The 14,399-nt window shown below is 44.2% G+C and overlaps 1 protein-coding gene across 1 annotated transcript in view; it reads right to left on the reverse strand.

Moving 5' to 3' along the window:
- Nucleotides 1-2,081: 2,081 nt before the first annotated feature.
- The window catches only part of fat4 (FAT atypical cadherin 4), a 101,333-nt gene continuing 89,015 nt past the window's right edge, over nucleotides 2,082-14,399 (reverse strand). Inside the window, exons 13-17 of the mRNA XM_068715310.1 lie at nucleotides 13,370-13,549; nucleotides 12,783-12,907; nucleotides 11,267-11,484; nucleotides 8,196-8,457; nucleotides 2,082-5,290 (exon numbers count right to left, since the gene is read on the reverse strand). Of these exons, the coding sequence (XP_068571411.1) occupies nucleotides 3,381-5,290; nucleotides 8,196-8,457; nucleotides 11,267-11,484; nucleotides 12,783-12,907; nucleotides 13,370-13,549 (2,695 nt within the window). The 3' untranslated portion in view covers nucleotides 2,082-3,380. The remainder of the gene's footprint in view (nucleotides 5,291-8,195; nucleotides 8,458-11,266; nucleotides 11,485-12,782; nucleotides 12,908-13,369; nucleotides 13,550-14,399) is intronic.

Below are 14,399 nucleotides of genomic sequence, written 5' to 3' on the forward strand. Positions count from 1 at the left end.
GACGTGAAGTCATGTGACCGTGGTGGGGGTCTCTTATAACCTCACGTTGGGTTTTTACTTCCGGCGATTGCGTTCACGTTTCACAGATCATAAAAGTGTATTTTTTTTGCCACAGAGCTTATTTTCTGCAATAATCCAAAATCCATTGAAACAATTGTGCGACGCTTACTTCCGAGTTCCAATGCGATGATTTGCTCCTTTTTTTAATGTGTTTTCACACATGTCACTTGAAAATATGGTAAAACAAGTGAAAATATGAATAGATAATGAAAATCTTTCGCTAATGAGTGTGCTAGTAATTAACTCTGGACCTGCAACCATTGATGAAGCACTGAGTTTTCTGTATTGAACATCTGGATCTTACAGTGATTTGTTAAAAGGTTGATGAAGTTCACTATCATTGACTTTTTTTTTTTTTTTTAAACTTGCACATTCAACAAATCAAAAGTCTCTTAACGCCAACAAATGAGAGCAAGAGTGAAACATGTTCTTTGTTCCAGCAGCGAATGTGCTTTTAATTACGAGTCGTTAAAGTGAAACTCGGGGAGGAGCTGCAGCTGTTTGAGGACACTGAAGCTCACAATAATCAATCTTTATAAACAAGCTTTCGGGAGGATTTTTGAAATTTTTTTTTGGGGAGGAGGAACTCTCTGTTTTAAGGAAGTCACTCGCAGCTCAGTGCCACATCCTTCTATAAATACTGGGGGAACTCTTGAGTCAACATGGAAATCATCTTAATGGGAATTATGTTTTGATGACATTTGTGCACTCAGAGGGAGAAAAAAAAACAACACTCTGTGGGAGCTCCATGGGAAAAAAAATCGAAGCGCGGCTCTTTTTTCGCGCCTTCATTCAAGATGAATACGCTCAGTTTGAGGATCTGCTGAACGTCCGACTTGTTGGCACCACAATTTGTTCAAATCAGACTTTTTTTTTTTAAAGCGTGCACGATTACTTTTGCTGCGAGACGTGGTAGCTGTGCACTGCAGCGTGTTCCTTCAGTCATTACTCACACAAATAGCTCGCCGCTCGCTGAAATAGCACCATTTGAGTCGGCAGGAATAACACCCACTGTATTTTTTTTTCTGAGGGGGACCATGTCCTGCAATGTAACGTGCAATGTTTGCACTCAGGATAAATACTGCAATTAATCCTTAAACACATCATAAGCTCCTCTGCCATTCTGCGAAGTCCAGCAGCCATCTGGATAATATCCAAAAACAGCACTTGTGGAGGAAAAAACAGAAACACCAGCCTGCCTGCAAAAGAAAGTCATGGAAGACAGATTCATGTCAGTCCTCGTGAGTGTTTTACATCCCACCATACTGTAGAACAATGTGCCCTCTGTGTACACAACCTTCTCCTGCTCACCTACAGGGAGGAGGTGTGTGTGTGTGTGTGTGTGTGTGTGTGTTGCCCGATATCTTTCAGACTCAAAGCAGAGGAGATGCTGTGAGGGTTTATTTGAATCCATCTCCCATTTACTGGCCCCACCACCCACCCACGCTGTCGTTATCATTGTTAGTGTTCTTGTTATCTCGGCATCAGCGTGGCACAGCCTTTCGTCAACAGAGCGCTCCGCAGGACCGAGAGCCCGTGGTGATTTACCCAGATCCGAGGCTGTCACTCCGCGCCGAGTTCACGGCTCCCTGCGTTTTCTCTCGTGGCCTCTCTCCCCCCTCGATGACAGAGGAGATAAGCACGTTGCGTACCGAAATCATCGGGCTCTGGCGAAAGCAACAAAAAAAAAGCAGTTCTGCTCAATAAGCCAGATGTAAATAATTGTTGAAAGCAATATTGGGCCTTGCGTCGCGGAGGCCGCTTGATGTTTTGCTTGGCCGTGAGCGAGGTGGCTCAGTTTCATTCGGGTCCTGAAATGCCTTTTAAATGTTTCGTTCAGACCCAGTTTTATTTAAAGACTGCACAGAGTGAGCCTTGAATATAAAAATACCTCACCACCCAAATGATTTGAGCTTGCAGGTGACCATTTTTTTTCCCAACGCTCACATGGATTTAAATCAGTTGCTTACATCTGCAGGAAAGAAAAGTTCTTAAAGCAGCAGCTTTTTAAATAAATACTTTTTTTTATTCTGTTATTGGCTTTTTACAGGTACAAAGCATACAGCATGTTATAGTTTTATCAAAAGTGGAAAATACTGATGTTACATATGTAACAAATGTAAAAAATAAGTCTTCAATCTTACTTTCCCCGAAAGTAAGAACATACATTTCAGCATATGAAAATATCCATAAAAACACAGCTTAAGTAATTTAAGTTAATAAACAGTACAAAAATGTAGAAACCATACATGTCAAAATAATGGACAAAGACAACCAACAACAAATGACTCCATGATTTCTCATGAATTAAAAAAAAAATGTACACAAGTTCATAGTGTTTTAGTTGGGGACATGTTTATAGGATCCATACATCATTAAACGCTTGGCTGGTCAGAAAACGCACATTTGTGACAAACAACACTAAACCCCCCCGACAAAAAAACCCCCTCCTTTCCTCCTGAACTGAAAACTGAAAAACAGAAGAGGAAAAGTCCACCCCCCTCCCCCGTACTGAAATCCTCAAATGTCTGTAAGGCAGGGGACATGATTAATCCTCACTCTTGGAGCGTTTAGCCAGTCTTCTGTGAAAAAAACAAAACCCACCACAAGGGCAAAGACATGGAGAAAAGGGATCAACACATCGGTGGGGTCGGACCGTACCGTGCGAGCAAAGCGGCGCGCTAACTTCCGCACCGAGGGGCCGCGTCGCCGTCACCTGCAGGTGCAGTCAGATCAAACACACATGCTTCCTTTTAAGTAAATAAAAAATTGACCCCTAAAAAGACGGAGACCGGGAGTTTCCTTTTTTTGCTCGGCGGCCCCGTTGGAATTCTCTTCACGTGAGTGTTAATGCTATCTGCCGTCTTATCTCTCAGCTGTGAATGCGACAGAAGTTTTGTGAGGAAAGGAGAGGCAGTGCTGGTAATAGAAAACAGAAATGTTTGATCAAGATAACAGGAATGGAGCTTTGCAGTCACTAAATTAAATTCAGACATGGATTTTCTTTTTTCTCTTTTTTTTTTGAGCCATTCAGTGTCAATGGATACGTTGTAATGAGGCCTCGGAGAGATGAATGCACGATTGTACAGTTGACTTTGGACCTAGAAAAGACTGGTAAACTATTCCAAGGTGGCTAATGACGAAGTCCGTCACGTTACAGGTGCCATTTGTCTGCCTTACTGCATTAAAAGTCGTCTTTTAATTTCGAATAAAAACAAAAACATGTAGTCCAATGTTCTCTTGAAATATACAGTCTTCCTTTTTTTGTTTCGTTCAAATGGAGAACATCACCATATTCTACAACGTTGTAATAAATAGTCTCATACGTATTGCTCGGCTTCTCCTTCGTTTAGAATGGTCACCGAGCCATCCCCACTGTTCATTTCAATGTCATTTGCCGCCGCGTTCTCGGGGAGCAAGGCTAAGTCCTTGAACACATCTACATAATGTCCGAAGCCGGGACCCCAGTTCAACAGATTGTCCCAGTTGAAGCCCCCAGGTTGCTGGCCCATTTTGTGGGGCAGGGTGTAGTGCTGCTCAGTAGGGGGCATCTGGGGAATGCCAGGCCCTCCTTCCGCCCTCCGACTCGAGTACCGCCTCTGCTTGAGCCTCCCGCCGTAGTCCTCGTCGTCGGCGTCTGACTCGTTGACCTGCGAGAGCTTGGGAACTCGGGAGCTGTAAGACACCGGCTTGTCCCGGTCGTACTCCATCTCAGAGCAGGTGAAGGAGTCGTGCGAGTCACTCTCTGAAGAGGACTCTGGGGCCGGGATGCCATCAGCGGGGTTGCGAACCCTTGATAGCGGCCTGCGGCAGTCCTCTTCCGAGCTGGAGCGCCCGTGGTCCGCGCTGCAGATGCTGGGGTTGCGTGGGCGCGGCGTGTTCAGCCGCTCCACTTCCTCGATGGACAGCCCCACAGGAGGCCCCGTCTCCAGGGGGATCTGTTCGATCGGCTGCTTGAGCCGACTGCCCGGCCTGGACGCGTGGCCGTGGCCGGCCATGGTCTGCGGACTCTTGCTGCGCCTCCCCAGCCGGGTGGCGTAGTTGAACATGGGTGGCGGCTGGCACATGTCGTTGTGCAGATCCAGCGGGCTGCCCTCGCGGCGAGCCAGGTTGAGCTCTCTGGTTGGAGTGTTTCGGTAAAAGGAGGACGGCTTGGTGAACGGTGCGGGGGAGTGTCTGGAGAGAGGGTTCGGGGTCGGGCACGCTGAGTGGGAGTGGCTGAGCGGGGTGGACCTCAGTGCTTGGGTGTACTGAGGCTGGTAGGTGTAGCTCGTCGCTCCGAGGGGTAACGGGGACTGTCTGGCGAAGCCCAGCGGGCTGTGTCTCTGGATGGAGAACTTGGGCGTGTGGCTGCGGAACTGCTTGTAGTGTTGGATGATGTCTGCATCTGAGGGAGCGATGCTGCTGGCATTGTCTATGTCGTAGTGTTCAATATCTGCCTCTGGGCCGTTGCAGGGGGCGCAGGGAGCACTGGGGACGGTCTCGTTGTTGTGGGAGATGTCTGTTTCATCGTAGATCAGATAAGGGTTCTCCCTCTCAATGATGTCCGGTTTGGGGTTCCCTTCTGGTTGTTTCCGTACCGTCATGTCATCTCCGTACGGCGGGATGTTATCGGGGTCATCGAACGCTACGTTCTCACTGCCCTTCTTCTTCTTCTTCTTCTTCTTCTCCTTGGGTTTCTTCTCCTTGGGTTCCTTTGGCACTTTGGTCTTGTTGCGGCCCTTGCAGTGGTTACACAGGATCAAGCTTAGCACCACCAAGGCGAGGAAAGTGGCGCAGCTGCCAACGATGGCGGGCACCGCCCAGATGGGGAGGACCATAGCCTCCGCCGTGGGGCTTGGGCTGCAGACAAAGCCGCCGTTGTTGGCCGACTTGCAGACATTACCCTGAGGGCACTGGACACCCAGACAGGCCACCAAGGTCTCGCAACTCGTGCCCGTGTAGAACTCAGAGCAGACGCAGGTGAAACCTGAGCGGGGGTCCGGCACACAGCTGCCGTGGTTCTGGCAGGGATTCGAGCTGCAGTCGCCGGGCGGGACACACTGGTACGTGTACCACTGGTTGACGCACATCAAGCCGTCCCAGCACGGGCTGCTCTCACACAGGTTGGGACCCCTGCAGCCGATCTTGACGGACGAACTGGTCTTTGTTAAGGCGACGAGGCTGTGTTCTCCAGTATACGGCAGGTTCTCCCCGTTGTACTTCACATAGGCCAAGCATCCGTCAAACCCTGCAAATGAACAGCAGAGAAAAACTGGTTCAGATAACAAGAAGCAGCCATCAGCAGCTAACAAGCACATAACAGCGGCCTGGAGGGGAATCATTTCCGATTGCCACCAGACTGATTTTCAAAATGTCTGCCGACGCTGGATTGCTTCCTTGTAAATAACAGGAACTCGGAGCTATAATCAGAGCTACAGATATTTTGTTTAGACGGGAAATTGGTTGAAGATTAGGACAAACAAAAACAAGAAGTGAACTTCTCAAACAATTAATAAAGAAAAAAAAAAATCAACCACTGGCCAATTTGATTTGATTTAATATTTTTCAAACAGAGAATCCATCGTCAGAGCCATTGTAGCTTAAAGACATACATCTGGGTTGAATGACTGTGTCTGTGTCTAATTCAGTTTTTTCCTTCGTCTGCAGCCCAACAGCACTGCTTAATAGATTTTTATTGAATTCGTCCCATTGCAGATGAAATCCATTTGTGCTTTCTTCATTAGCTTTTGAAAAGCGAGTGTACAACAGACACACATTGAGGTAAAGGTTGGTTCACAGGCAGCCTGCCACAAATCTGAATATGCTTGTTTTATTTATGTCCCGGTCCTTGTGTAAAAAAGGTCCACAAATAATTAAATATGCTCATTTCTTTACCATATTAGTGCATAGTATTAGGTTGGTTTTCCCTCCCCTTAAATTTCAAAAATGTGCTGCGTTGCATTACCTCCCTCTGGAAACCCCCTCTTTCACCTTTTCCAAACAGCTCATGCTCAAGGACATCTGATCTGTGATTTAAGTCTAAACGAAGATGAGAGTCCATGGAAATAGGACCAAAACACCAAAAGTCCTCAAAGGCGGTTCCAAGACAAAGTCAAATTAAATCAATATTAGTTATTTTGTGCATAAATGATACTCTGATAAAGAAACATTTATTTAAGTAATGTAAATTCATAGCAGGTAAATCTAAGCAGCGGCCAGAGTTTTGTTGGACGGCCACCAAATATGGTCAGCGGGTTTGAGCAGCAGACTATTAATTCATTTTGGGGAAAAAGAAGGGGGTTTGTACTGGATGTATAAGGAGCGCTCTGTCACACACAAGAACAGGACGTGCATGTGCACACACTTATAGTATCTAAGTGGTTTCTTTAACATGTGCTGCTGCATTAGTTATTTACAGTAGGTAAAGAGTGGGCGAGTGTCTTGGTCAAACGCCAGTTTTTGAAAGCTTCATCATTTGTGCTTGACACAGCACGTAAACACACATGTATATTCACACACATACGCGTAAATATAGTGTACATTCACACATACATGTAAATATAGTGTACATTCACACACACATACGCGTAAATATAGTGTACATTCACACACATACGTGTAAATATAATGTACATTCACACACATACGCGTAAATATAGTGTACATTCACACACATACGCGTAAATATAATGTACATTCACACACATACGCGTAAATATAGTGTACATTCACACACATACGCGTAAATATAGTGTACATTCACACACATACGCGTAAATATAGTGTACATTCACACACACATGTAAATATAATGTACATTCACACACATACGTGTAAATATAGTGTACATTCACACACATACGTCTAAATATAGTGTACATTCACACACATACATGTAAATATAGTGTACATTCACACACATACGCGTAAATATAGTGTACATTCACACACATACGCGTAAATATAGTGTACATTCACACACAGACGTAAATATAGTGTACATTCACACACATACATGTAAATATAGTGTACATTCACACACATACGCGTAAATATAGTTTACATTCACACACATACATGTAAATATAGTGTACATTCACACACATACGCGTAAATATAGTGTACATTCACACACATACGCGTAAATATAGTTTACATTCACACACATACATGTAAATATAGTGTACATTCACACACATACATGTAAATATAGTGTACATTCACACACATACGCGTAAATATAGTGTACATTCACACACAGACGTAAATATAGTGTACATTCACACACAGACGTAAATATAGTGTACATTCACACACATACATGTAAATATAGTGTACATTCACACACATAGACGTAAATATAGTTTACATTCACGCACATACATGAAAAAAGCAGCCAGCAGCTCCTTTAAACTACGGTGAATAAGACAATTCTATTTTGTGTTACAAGTTGTCTGGAATTTATTTCTCTTTGTATCGCTCCATAAATCAGAAGTATGTCAACAGCAATAATAAAATCCATTTTCAGCATGTTTTTAGGATTAAATGTTGCATAAATGAGGCTCTGAATGATATATGAACAAACCCCTCTGTACAAACCTTCAGAGTATAGAGAGGAATGAAAGTGTAAAGTTTGGTGTCTGTAAGAGCTACTGAAGTGGAGACTTCTGGATCAGAGTCTGAGAAAACGTCCTTTAAAGAGACGTTTAGTTAAATTGCAGACATTTAAAAGACACTGAAGGTGGATAGGGTAAAAAAATGAACTAATAGATATCACCATGAAACTTACTTGTTCAGACGCAAAAAGACAAAGTAGTAAAACAAACACCCAAATGTCTATTTTGGATGTTTTCTTTCCACTAGTCTGAAAGAAGACGTGTTATGGAAGTCTCAAAACTGACCACTGTATGTAAAACCATGTTTTTGCTTGTAGTCAACCAAACCCACTCGCACCACATATAGGGAATGAAACAACATTGTGAACAAAATATCTGATGTCCTGGGAAAATCTCTGTCATCACATCTTTGTGTCAGGCTTGCTCAGTGGCATCTCAGTTTCGTTGATGACATTTTTTACAATATAATACGTTTTTTTGGCACTCAATTATAGACTTATTATCCCAACATAGAACAAGTACACCGTCGAGCCTCACCTGCTGCAGTTTTCTGCTGAGCAGGTCCTGGTGGGATCCCTCCCAGGGAAAAGGTCACGACGCTGAGACCTCCAAAGTCCTGGGTGGCATGCTGGACGACCCTCGTGTGGCTGCCGTCTACCAGGAGCACCGTGGCCGAGCCGTTCTTGACCAGCCGCAGCGTGTGCCACAGGCCGTCCGACAGCACCGCGTCCCCCACGGTCCGCTCCACCTTCCCGCCGACGCCCGCATCCGAGATGTAGTGGATGTTGCCATTCCTCAGCTGAGAGAAGGAACAGGAGTAGAGATACGTCTGTATGTTAGCATCCACATTAAACAGCGTTATCATAGATAAGAGATGAGGAGACAGACTGGTGAAGATACTTGATAAACTGCCTAATCCCTGAATCTGCATGCTGTTGTAATTCTTAATTTCAAGCATATGATGAATAATCTCTCTCTTCTCCGCACAAAGTAGAGCAAAATAAAGCAGCTTTTTCAGATTAATGCATTGGCTTATCATGTCGGCATCAATCATAAACCACGAGAGGAAGTCTTCTCTCAGCCTCCGCAAAAACTATACCGCCACACTGCACCGCTTTCAGGATCTGATGTCGAGGTCAGAGATCGAAAACAAAAATGCAGCTCGCCGCTCATAAATCTTCCTCCCGGCGGGACGCGCCGCAGTCAATCATGTTCTCCCGACTTGTGCGTGGCTAATGTTATTCAGCCAGACGATGACCAGAAGCTTGCTAATAACAAATTCAGAGACAGAACGCGCTCGTTCAAACGCCCACTGGTGAGGCCGCCACGGCGCACGTCTTTAAAAGAAATTAATCAAGCCCACTTTGGCATGGACAACAAATTTGCGGCTTTTTACTGTGTATGGTAATCTCATACAGTACGTGTACTCCTCGCTTCGATGGAAAAGTAATCCCGTTTTCCTCCCTTTCTCAAAGACCCCGAAAAATCAGCAATGATAAGTAGCTTCCGGAAGAATTGATTCAAAATGGGAAAAGCGGAAAGTCCCTCAAGCCAAAGAAAACTGCTTGAAAGCTGGAAAACCAATCATGAAGTTTATCTATTAAACATCTTTAAACAAGGTTCTTTTTTTGAATACATCAGTATATATAGTTCAGACTCAACATATGTACATTTACTGTGGGTATTCCCCTGCTGTTTTGCTCTTTTAGGCGTCATGGTACTTGTAATACTTCTCCGGACTGTTTAAGAAGCTCTGATGGGGGTTCGATGAGCACCAGAAGCCGCTCGGTGCCGGAAAACCAAAATCATACAAGAGAGGAAGTCTGATACGAAAGTGGGAAGGGGTCGGTGGTGATGAGGGCAGAGGGGGTCTGAAAAACCAAAAAAGGAAAATTGAAGAGGACGAATGAGTGCTCAGGCCTCTTTGGGCAGCTGCCCGGGATCAGTCGCGTTCACGCTCATATTCAAACATTCAGGGGACCTTTAGGTGTCAGCTTGCTGTAACGTTTGCACACACACACACACACACACACACAAACCAACAGACGCTCACGACTACAAATGCTTTTGGTGATAAAACAAATCATCTGGCAGCCATCCTGCAGAACCTCAGCTCTGTCACCTCAAACGAGTGGATGAGCTGATTTGTGTGTTGGCACCGACTGGAAACTAATCACGATCATGAACTAATTATGACTTCGCTAATGAGCCTCTCGAGTCTGTGAGCACGGCTCGTGGCTGATAGCTCACGTTAGCGGTAGCTGCTCTGCAAAATTAGCGGGCCAATTAGCTGAGTAGCAACGGCAAACTAAGCTGAATCTTCTGCTACAACGTGCTTTTAATTTGTGATGGGGGGGGGTATGTGTACGTGGGGACATTCAAATGTAATTAAATTGAATTTGGATACATAGTTGACTGCACATTTTATACACTGAACTGATTCTCCATTGGACCACAGAGGATTAAGGGAGATTTGAAAAGTTAGATAAGAAAGTGACATTTTTATCAGTGTTCATTAGTTTGAATAATCCACACGACCTCAAACAATAGCACCAAGCTAAACAATACAACCTTAATATTTCAAATAAGTGTAACTTATGAAGTTAGGTAGCTAAACATTAAGCAGCAAAGAACTTAAAATAACTGAAATTATTGCATAAATCTTTGAGCATTTTTTTCTTGTTGTTGTTAACGTTAATATTAGACATTAGCGTAGCTAGCTAAAGACATTCGTATAGCTAGCTAACATTAGCAAACTCATGTACAAGTTATTTTCTGCTTAACGTTACCTTATGCTTACTTTAAAACGTACTGTTATATTGAATTATTATGGTTGTATTGTATGTTTTGGTGTTATTGGTGGAGGTTGTGTGGCATTGACGTGATACAATATCTTACATTTTAGCTCAGTAACTTTAAAAAAATATGTATTAACGCTAAGTGCCTTAAAAAAATAAACTGCGCAATATAAAACAATGGCATGTGAACGTTATTTATTGATAAGGAAGCAATGATAAAGTAATCTTCCACCATGGATCCTGTCAATGGAGATGGGATCCTATTACAATTAGTTTGTTTTTTTGTTAGCAGCTTTGTTGTCCACTGTGAGGAAGATTGTCTTTGGCTTCACACAACATTGAAAACACTATAGTACCGAAGTACTATAGTACAAACAGCAGAAACACAGTAAGTAGAAGTGGGCAGGACCTTCACTCACCTCAACTGAACTGTATTTATCGTTTGATGAAGTGTATTTTAATTTGTTTTAGTTGGAAGCCTTCCTATTCTTTGATCTGCTCCTGTTGGCTATAAAAATTTGCTGTTGTGTGCTGATAATGCAAACTCCAGACATCCTCCCATGACCACTTCCATGAAAGGCTTTTATTGTGAAACCACAACCTGAGGTGCTGCGCTTCATTATTTAGAGGCCTGAATTACTAAACAGTGCATGGGAGAGAGAAAAAGCTGTATTTCTGTACAAATTTGAAAGTATTTGGGAGAACTGGAACATACATTATGACGAATCTACCATATGAACCATTATGGTGCAGTGCAGTCTGTTTAATGTTCACACTGCCACATGGCAGTGTCCACTTCCTCGCGCTCACCTTAACAGTGGTGTAGTTGCTGCTCTCCTGCACATGCAGCAGAGTGCCGCTCTTGCTGCGTGTCCTGAACTTGACTTCCAGGCTGCTGGGACCGGCGGGGTCAGAGGTCCCGCCCTGCAGCGACCGCCTCAGGAGGACGTCGCGTTTCGGGCCCTGCTTCAGGGAGTAGTCCAGACGGCCGGTGCCGTCCAGGGACAGGGCAGTGTCTGCTGTCATGTCTGTAGGAGGAAGACAGAGAGCATCCTCAATCCTGTCCGACTCCACACAAGTTTCACATGCGGCTGTAGAAAACGATATTTCCACTCCGGAGCTGGCGGACACTCAGGCCCAAATGATTTTCCTAATCCCTCTGCCATAACCACTAATTGGTCCTCACATTCTTACTCGTGGTTTCAAATACCTTGTCATAAATGAAAGATGACGGTCAAGCCTGTGTGCTCTTGAGCAAGACACTGACACCATAAGTATACTCTCTTCAGAGCTTCATCTAAGTGCCTGACATGTAAATGTGATCGCCAAACATTGATGTAATAGTGTGGATTTATTATGTGCTTATTAGCTATAAAAACCCTAAACTTTGCTAATATTCGAAAGCTACAATTCTATAATGTAGAGGCACTGCACTGTTATGTGATGATCCAGAATTTCAGTTCACAATACAATTAGATTAACCCTAACAAGTACAAAATATGTTGATGTTAAAAAAAATATTAATGAAAACAAAAAAATAAATATGTTTTTCGGTAACGCCGTCAAACAGTCGGAGGAATTTAAATGTTTGTGGTTTATAATGCTTTCCATTAAAACTATGTTTTGTGTTTGTGCAGAACGCACCAAGTCACTTCACTACGACACTGACTGATGGGTAAAATTGACTCAATTCACTGTAACCACAAGACCAGCATGAATGGCACATATGTCTCAAAATCTTCTCATAAACCTCATTTCTTCCGTCTGTGAAGAGGATGTTCCTACTCGTCACTCCCTGAACTCCCCTGGCATCATGTTTATTTTTCTCTCGCTGAAGAAGAAACACATGACTGAGTGAGCGCGCTCCATTTTTATAAGAGGAAAAGTGCTGTGATCCTGTTTTGTGCCATAAAGCAAACCAGCACATTTCCCACAAGATCAACCCCGACGGCAAACATAGAAAAACCAAGTGCAGACTTCTCAAGCTACAAACTTTGTTTGTTACCAGTAACAATATGAACTTTTCAAAATAAATGTGGTATTGATTATTGGTAACATTGCTTACTTACACAGTAGCTACATGTTTCTGGCGGCTTTTGTTTGCCTCAGTGTCTCTCAGTCTGTTTTAGTTCTCTGATTTCGAGAATTGATGTCATCAAACACACAAACGCTTTAAATTAAAACGCACTTATGTGGCTCGTATTAAGGTACGCAGTGCAGTTGGATGACTCATCGTTCTAGGAGGGAAGAATCATAAATAATCATGATAGAATATTCCTTAATGAGTGCAGCCTCAGCGATAAAACTTCAAAAGGCATATACTTACATTTCTCACAGAATTTTCCGGTGAAGCCATCCACACACTGGCACTGCTGCCAAGACCAGTGGTCCAAGCAGGTGCCCCCGTGTCTGCAGGGGCTGGCGGTGCAGGCTCCTTCCAGTCTCGGACATCTACAGGGGGGGGGGGGGGGGGGGGGGGGGGGGGAGGCGAAAAAAAGAAGGAGGAAAAAAAAGGGGGGCAGATGAGCTGTGATTTCTCTCTCCCGTGCTGCGATACAAAAAAAAAAAGCCCATAAAGAACCCCAAGAGGATTAGCATATTAAAAGATCTGTTCTCGCCTCACTATTCACCAGCAGGACAGAAAAGAAAAAGAAAATCTCCGGAATTCTGCAATTGGTTTCCCCCCGTCAAAAAATCTGCCATTTGTATAAAAAAAAACCCCCCATCTTTTTAAAAACTCTCGAGAGGGTTTGGGAGTGTGAACAGATGTCCCACAGCGAGAGTCGAGGAGGTTAGAGAAGACGGACAGATGGGAAGAAGAGGGAGATGATGGAGAGAGGGTGAAAGCGGGAGTAAAAGGGTGGGGGAGGGGGGGGGGGGGGGGGGTGGGGGCGGGGTTTTGGGTATGCGGACCTGTCAAGGATGCCACGCGATGCCAGCGCCTGACTGGGCTCCAGCGGGCGGCCGTTGACGGCGAACTCCATGATGCAGCCGACAAAGTCGTGGGTGGCGACCTGACCGCGCCGATGAAGGACGGGTTCTATTGACCTGACGCCTCCAACCGAGAGCCTGTTGGGCTGCACATCCAGGATCCTGCGCACACACACACACACACACACACACACACACACACACACACACACACACACATGAACACAAGCACACAAAGACTTAAATGCACGCTGATAGAAAAGTGCATATGCACAGAAATCAGAAAAAAGCTTATGAATACATTCAAGTATGCACGCACACGCACACACACACTTATACAGAAAGACACTGCGGGTCATCGAGTTTCACAACAACGGGGTCCCGAGACCCTCACAAAATAAACCTTCTGCTCTGTCTCTCACACACACACACACACACACACACACACACACGTACAGTGTCAAATGTTCACCCCACAAGGCCTGGCTCAGAGCGTTGTGTAAAGGCAATGGTGACCCAGTTATTCGATGAACGTTTGCATCATATATTGCATATTTACAACAGATGACTTCATTTTGACCGCGAGTCATTTTGTTATATTGTCAGCGGACAGAAATGTACGAGGATTGCATTTTTACTTGTTTTGTGATTCGCTTTCATTCTGATACTTTTTACAGTACGGAAGTAATAAAATGAGCACGAAACTAAAAGCGTCTATTCTCCATAGAGCTGAGTTGTATTCTGCAGTCTTAGCTCATCTTTGGGAGCAGAATCAACCTCTTTGACAGAGCCAAACTCAACAAACACACGGTGTGGATGAACGTATCCGACGGAAAAAAAACCTATTGTCAGACTGAAGCCCAGTGTGGCTCCTGATCCATGCCAACGCCAGGTTGTGGAGTCCGTCATACCTTCACCTAATCTTTGTTTGTTTCTTTTGAATTAGTTTTCCTCTAAGAAAATATTCAATTGAAACAAGAAAAAAATGCAACCAGTGAGGAGGAGTTCAAAA

Source organism: Cebidichthys violaceus, unplaced genomic scaffold (genome assembly GCF_023349555.1).
Source record: "Cebidichthys violaceus isolate CVI_PGR_0920_01 unplaced genomic scaffold, fCebVio1.0.p SCAF_2, whole genome shotgun sequence".
Classification (NCBI taxonomy): domain Eukaryota; kingdom Metazoa; phylum Chordata; class Actinopteri; order Perciformes; family Stichaeidae; genus Cebidichthys; species Cebidichthys violaceus.